This window comes from Pygoscelis adeliae, unplaced genomic scaffold (assembly GCF_000699105.1).
Source record: "Pygoscelis adeliae isolate BGI_AS28 unplaced genomic scaffold, ASM69910v1 Scaffold591, whole genome shotgun sequence".
Taxonomy (NCBI): domain Eukaryota; kingdom Metazoa; phylum Chordata; class Aves; order Sphenisciformes; family Spheniscidae; genus Pygoscelis; species Pygoscelis adeliae.
The window spans coordinates 301,544-308,137 of NW_008824069.1; the positions used below are offsets into that span (position 1 = coordinate 301,544).

At 61.1% G+C, this 6,594-nt stretch overlaps 1 protein-coding gene across 1 annotated transcript in view; it reads left to right on the plus strand.

The window, feature by feature from the left end:
* Nucleotides 1-5,062, plus strand: part of TMEM194A (transmembrane protein 194A) — a 10,087-nt gene extending 5,025 nt beyond the window's left edge. The window contains exons 2-10 of the mRNA XM_009334172.1: nucleotides 627-748; nucleotides 843-1,053; nucleotides 1,382-1,454; nucleotides 1,624-1,717; nucleotides 1,925-2,039; nucleotides 2,292-2,517; nucleotides 2,866-3,039; nucleotides 3,320-3,501; nucleotides 4,142-5,062. Of these exons, the coding sequence (XP_009332447.1) occupies nucleotides 627-748; nucleotides 843-1,053; nucleotides 1,382-1,454; nucleotides 1,624-1,717; nucleotides 1,925-2,039; nucleotides 2,292-2,517; nucleotides 2,866-3,039; nucleotides 3,320-3,500 (1,196 nt within the window). The 3' untranslated portion in view covers nucleotide 3,501; nucleotides 4,142-5,062. The remainder of the gene's footprint in view (nucleotides 1-626; nucleotides 749-842; nucleotides 1,054-1,381; nucleotides 1,455-1,623; nucleotides 1,718-1,924; nucleotides 2,040-2,291; nucleotides 2,518-2,865; nucleotides 3,040-3,319; nucleotides 3,502-4,141) is intronic.
* Nucleotides 5,063-6,594: the final 1,532 nt, after the last annotated feature.

Below are 6,594 nucleotides of genomic sequence, written 5' to 3' on the forward strand. Positions count from 1 at the left end.
GTTTCTCTGCCAGCTGGTGCTGGCGGGGAAGCAGCCACAGCACATTGCTCAACGCCCGCTGCAGCCTGCCCGTCGGCCTGGGGGAGCAGGCTGCGCCCCCGGGGAGCCCCAGAGCACGACCTGCCTGCTCACAGAGTGCTGCTCAGGGCCTCCGGCCTCGTGGGTGACGGCGTGGCCCGGTGCTGTGGCAGAGGGTGCTGGAGGGACTGGGCTTTTGGCGTCTCGCTGTCCACACCTGCTGGTGTGGCTGGGCCCTCTGTGGGATTCGGGAACCCCCTTTACCTCGGGGGGCGAGTTTGTGCCGGAGGTGCACTTGAATTTAGTTTTCCCTGAGATGGGGATGGCTCTAGAATGAGGAGTCAAGCTGGAAAGGGGAACAGGGGATGAGTCTGTGCTGTTTATGACCGTCCCAGGAATGGAGTTATACCAGAAAAGAACCAGACAGCATATTCTAAGGAAAACAGAGGAAGGACTTTTATCTTTATGTGCCTAGAGTATGCTTAACTGGGGGAACTCTGGGAAGGGAAAGTGAACCCGTGTGTTTTGGTGGGTGAAGCAGACAGGAAAAGGGGCCTTGCGTTTGGTCTGCATTGCTGAGTCCCTTTCCTCTGCTCTGTGTTGCACAGATGCCAGGGAGTCGGTCATCCCGCTCCATGAGGGCCAAGCGTACAATCGCTCCGATTCTCATCACTTCTGCTACACCAACACGCACATCCCACAATGGCACGACATATGGACCAGGATGCAGGTGAGAGGCGAAGGCAGGTCCTCCCGAGTCTTTCTGGGCCAAGCCCCTCCAGCAGCTGCGGCCGTGCCCCCGTTTGCTTTCCTCCTCTGTGCAGATCCGGGTCAACAGCAGCAGGATGATCCGAGTCACCCAGGTGGACAGCGAGGAGGAGCTAGAGGAGTTCAACATGTGGAACGTCATTTTCTCCTTCCTAAAGGAGAAGCTCAACGACACCAGCATCTACGTGGATCTCTACAGCAACAAAACCTGCCTGAAGGTTGAGCTGCTGGAGGCTAACACCACGTACTGCATCGTCCTCTTCCGACGTACGTCTCCTCTGTGGCGGGGGCTCCTGGGGTGGGAGGTGGGTCTGCCTGTGCCAGCACTCTCGAGGGGGCAACGAGGAGGTGGCCAAGCGAGCTCATGGTCTGAGGGCCAGCAGGGCTGGTCCTTCCTTGGGAAGGAAAAATGGGCCTGCAGAGGGAAGTGTGTCTTCGTCCATGGGATATAAAGTGGGGGAATTTAGGGCACTTGTCAGAGGTTCACCTGGGACGCTGCCCCTTTCCTGTCCTTGTGACCACATGGCAGGCTGGAACTCAACCCGGAGGGCACCATGCCAGGGTTCCTCTCAACCCGGACTCGCTCTCTTTCCAGGCTTTGACCCTAAACTGTTCCTGGTTTTCTTTCTGGGCCTGTTGTTGTTCTTCTGTGGGGACATGCTGAGCAGGTGAGTCACCTCCTTTCCCCTATGAGCTGGGGATAAGGAGGGTTGGGTGGGCAGTGCCTGGTTGGCTCTACAGCCTGCAGGCTCTCAGGGGGTTGCTCCCAGTGGGTGTGTTTGTGCACAGGCATCCATGAGTTGTAAAATACCTTGTACACATGTATGATCTCTACAGAAGCCAACTCTTCTACTACTCAGCTGGGATTAGTTTTGGCTTGCTGGCCTCGCTGCTCATCCTTGTCTACATGATGTCCAAGGTCATGCCCAAGGTGAGTGTCAGGCTGTCTGGAGGTGAGAGACCTTGCAGCAGTAGCCCCTTCTACACCTATATGGTTGTTCTGGTGAGAGTGGTGGAGTACATGGCCTTGGGGTACTGGCTTGTGGGTCTGGCTTTACATGGAGCAACACCTGGTAGCTGGGGGGAGGTAGCCATGGCTGCCCACTGCCTGCCTTGAATTTCCCATCTCCTCTCCTAGAAAAATCCTGTTTATTTCCTGCTGGTAGGAGGCTGGTCGTTTTCCCTGTACCTGCTTCAGCTGATCTTCAAGAACCTACGGGAGATCTGCAAGTCCTACTGGCAGTACCTCCTAGGTAGGTATGAGCTCTTCGGACTCGCCGGTTCACCAGTCTGCGTGTCTCCTACTGGAGCTGCAATGTGCTGGTGGAAAATACTGAGGCTTCCTGCCCACCTCGTTGCTGCAGACGCTGCCCTCATGCCCCTGAGAGAGGCGGGCTCCAGCATCAGATTTAACTGCAGCCCTGGCAGATGCTGCTCAGCTGGCTTCTGTCAGCCAGACTGAGCCCGCTGGCTCGTGCCTGCCCGATCCCTCTGCACTCCTGCAGGCTACCTGCTGCTCGTGGGCTTCGTGAGCTTCGGCGTGTGCTACAGGTATGGCCCGCTGGAGAACGAGCGCAGCATCAACCTTCTCTCCTGGGCCCTGCAGCTCCTGGGCTTGCTGCTGATGTACTCAGGCATCCAGATCCATCCCATTGCCTTGGCCTTGGTGGTCATCGCTGTCTGCACCAAGAACCTGGACTACCCCATGCAGTGGGTCTTCGCTGCCTACAGGTGAGGGCTGCAGGCACCTCTGCTTGCTCCTGATTCCCATCCATTGCCAGGCCTGGGTGAGCTGCTAGATGGAGCCTATGTCACAGAACCACGGCATTTTCGCTGGGGTTTGGGGCTCGGGTGGGTATAGTGGGGGAGTTGTGTCCCTTCTCCCTGAGGTTGGTGTGGGAGAGTGCCCTGCTTCTCCTTGTGGCTGGGAGCCTCCCTTGGGAGCGAGGAGCAGAGGCCGGAGGGACATGCTCCTTTCCTCCCACTGCCAGCTCTGACCCAGCTGCCCTGGGAGCTGGGCCCGTACCGGGGGTCCTGCCCCGGCTGGGTGGGCAATAACTGGTGCTACTCTGCTGGCAGGAGAGTACAGAGTGCCAGGCTCGGGCCGAGCCCACCTCGCCTGCTGACAGAGGAGGAGTACCGGGTCCAGGGTGAGGTGGAGACGCGCAAGGCCCTCGAGGAGCTTCGAAGCTACTGCAGAAGCCCAGATTTCTCTGCCTGGACTGCAGTCTCCCGCATCCAGTCTCCCAAGAGGTAATGTCCCTTAGCAGTGTGTTCAGGGTGGCTGACCTGCATCTCCATGTGCTTCTGAAAGCCTGGGGTCACTCTGTGCTGTCACCTCTGGCTTTAGAGATAGGGAGAAGGAGGCACAGAAGGTCCATGGTGTGTGGAAGCAGGGTGTGCCACAGGGGAAGGACAGATAACACTGAGTCCCGGCACTGAAACACTTCACCCTAGCTCCTTGCGTGCCAGGGCCTCGCAGGAGGCTGCCAGGCGTGCGTGCACAACATGCTTCTTTGTGGCTTATTCCCAGGTTTGCTGACTTTGTGGGTGGCGCCTGTCATGTCACCCCCAACGAGGTCTCTGTCCATGAGCAGGAGTACGGCCTGGGCGGCATCTTCCTTGAGGACCAGCTCTTTGAGGAGGAGGAGGATGACGACTCCTTTAACAGGAGTCACATGAGTTACTTCCACAACCACCTGGATGCTGATTGAGGTCAGCTACCCCAAACCCACAGAGACAAGGGGCAGAACTGCTGCTGCTTCCTCACTGCCCTGATGCCTGTGGAGCACAAAGAAGCCCTGTTTGCCAGGGAGAGCTGGTGCATCTGTTCCCAGCACCCCCAATCCCACCCCGAGCTGGGCTGCTGTGAACTCTGCAGCAGAGCCTGGTGGAAGGACAAGGGGGGCTGACACCCTTATCTTCCCCAGGCAGCTCCTGCCACGCTAAGGCACGAAAGCTTCTGTCAGCACAGCCCTGGGTGTTGGCAGGGGAGATGCAAGGAGCTGGTCCTGGCTGGGGACCACAGGGCAGGCGAGGTCTGCACTGCTGACAAGATGTGGGACGCTGGTCCTGTCTGAAGGTGGACTGGAGCCACCCTGACTTTTGGTGTGGGTGCTTGTGAGCTCCCCGTGTGTGAATCGTAGAGGCGGGGACCTCCTCCCCAGGTGTGGGTGCTAATCTGTCTCCTGCGAGCACCCTGAGCCCCATCCCTCAGCACTGCTGCTGTGGCCAGCGGACGGGAGCCCCTCTTCCCCAGCCCGCTGCCTCTGGGCTGCCGGGCGTCCTGGCTCTGCCAGGAGCGTCTCTGCCTGCCCAGGGTGGAGACAGAGCAAAAGGTCTGTCTTGCATGCAGGTGCCTGTGAGGGTGATGTGCACGAGAGGAACTTTGGACCTGTCCCACCAGTACCTGCGTGCTCAGCATCTGCCTGCTGCCAGGCTGCTGTGGGGAGGGAGCGGGCAGCAGGTGACCTGCTCCTCCTCTTCCTGCTGTTACCAAAGATGCCAGAGGGCTCCAGATGGTTGGGCTGTGCCTCTGCCTTGGCTTAAGTCCCGTGTGGATACCAAAAACCCCAGCGCCTCCCTGGCGGAGACGCAGCTTGGCTGGCCCATCCGTGTGCATGTTGCAGAGCTCGGGAGAAGGCAGGCTTGAAGTCTGCTTAGTGCCCCAGGGGCTTCCCCCGCTCCCCCCGGCTGCTGTGATGTGGTGGAGGCCACACTCAGCCTCCCTCTCCCTGCGCCTCTGCCAGGCAGTCTCTGGGCTGAGGATGAGTGTGGATGTGCTTCCTCCTCCCTGGCAGTTAGGCGCTGGCAGCTCCCTGTCCCCTTGAAGCTGGTGTCCTGCTGTAACATGGGACCCATCCCCACCGTGTTCCTCTTCTGGCTGGTGCGGGCAGGGGATGGCCCTGCCTGTGTTCCCACTCCCCGTGCTGGGGAGGGGGCTCTGCTCCCTGGCAGCCAGCTCAGCACCACAGGTCCTTGGCCTTGTCGAAGCACAAAGCTGGAAGGAACGCCCCAATCTATGCAACTTTCTAAGCAATAAAGCTGCCCTCCGGCAGCCTTCTTGCCCCGTGGCTGCTCTGCTGCCCAGGGCCTGGGCTCCCGCAGCCCGGCCTGTACCTCCCCTGTGTCACTGCCGGAGCTTTTGCTGTTAGTTTGTTTCTGTCCCAGGTTTACTCCCCTGCCCTTGCTGCGCTTTCCTCCCTGCTCTAGTGCAAGCAGCCTCTGTTACTGTGTCCCTCTGTCCCCTCTGTGGTTAACGACTGATTATATTTTTAATAAAGATGTATTTTGTAGGTATTTTTTGTCTGTCCCGCAGTGACCCCGGGGCTCGTCCTCGGCTCTGGCTCTTCTGCCCATGGGAGCTCACTCTGCTGAGGATGCTGCGTGGTGCTTGGGGGACAAAGAACAGGCCCCTGGGTGACGGGTTCCCGCCGGCAGCCCCAGAGCAAAGGCAGGACTGACCATGGCCGCAGGTCTCTCGCCCTGGCTGTGGTGCAGGCAGGTGTCTTCTTCCCCGGCAGCAGCCCTGGGTGCTCCCAGCATTGCCAGCCCCTGTACCTTGCCCCGGTTTCCCGCAGCCCTGGGAGGAAGCTCCCTTTGTTTGCTTGGCTGCAAGTGATTTTTCTCTGCTTGTTCCTGCTACGAGCTGCTGGGGTGGGGAGTGGGGCAGCGGCAGCCCAGCTGGGCTGGGACCCTGCAGGGCTGGTGGGCAGCCTGGGGCTGCTTCCCAGCTGGCTGGTGTGCTTTGTGCCTCAGTTTCCCTGTCTGCGAGCAGGTGTGGTGCTCTGAGGGAGGTCCCTCTGGCCCCCCCGCCCCTCCGTGGGCTGGACCGGGCCGGCACCGGGGGCTGGGCTGAGCTCTGCCGGCTTCCAGGCAGCGGACCCCTCTGTTCCCAGCCACCGGCCTGAAGCACCCAAGCCCCCTGCACCCCAGGGCTGGCTGGGGGCACCCTGTCCCCACAGCCCCCGCCCCAGGGGACCTCCACCCCACAGGGCCTGGGGAGCTCTGAGACCCAGCACCGGGGGGAAGACTGGGGCGAGCCCAGGGCTGCCCCGGAGCTGCACAGGGGGCTCTTGCTCTGGTTCCCACCCGTGCTCACCCTGGGGTCCCCCACCCAGCAGCATGGGAGTCTTGGTGCTGGTGCCCTGTGCAGGGGGAGGCTGCAGGGACCCACCGGAGGCTCTGCCATCCTCTCTGGAGGCTGCTGCCGGCGGGGCAGCTCCTGATGGAGCCGTCTCCATCACCCCGTTTGCCCCATCCTTCCCCACCTCCTCGCTCATGAACTTTTCCCCGGGGCACCGATAAGTGGGGCTGGGTTTACAGCCCTGTGCCTGGGCTGTAAAGCAAGGGTGAAGGTCACCCCAGGGAACACGGCTGCTCTGTAAAAGACAGGTTAGGGATCGGTGGAGCGTGGGGGGAAAGCAGCACTGTCTCTCATGGGAGCCCTTGGGTGCTGCTGGCTGCAGGGCTGTTGGGGGGGCCTGGGCTCCCCCAGCCCTGAGCCTGTCCCTTCCCCTCCCCAGCTTCCCCCTGCCAGGAAGGAGGGAGGAAGCGGAGGCTGAATTCATCTCTGCCCCAAGAATAGGATCCAGGTGTCCACGTTTCCTGGCCAGGCCCCCACTTCCCCCGCAGCGGTGGGCAGGAGGTGTCCTGAGCCCCCATCCCCACCACGGGGTCCTGGGCACCAGGGTGCCCCAGGAAGGAGCCCTCTGTGCTAGTGCAGGTGTGCGGCTGCCTTGTCCCCTGTCCCTGGTGGCTGCCAGCCCCAGCACAGTGCCTGGGGGAGCTGGGCATGGCAGGGGCAGG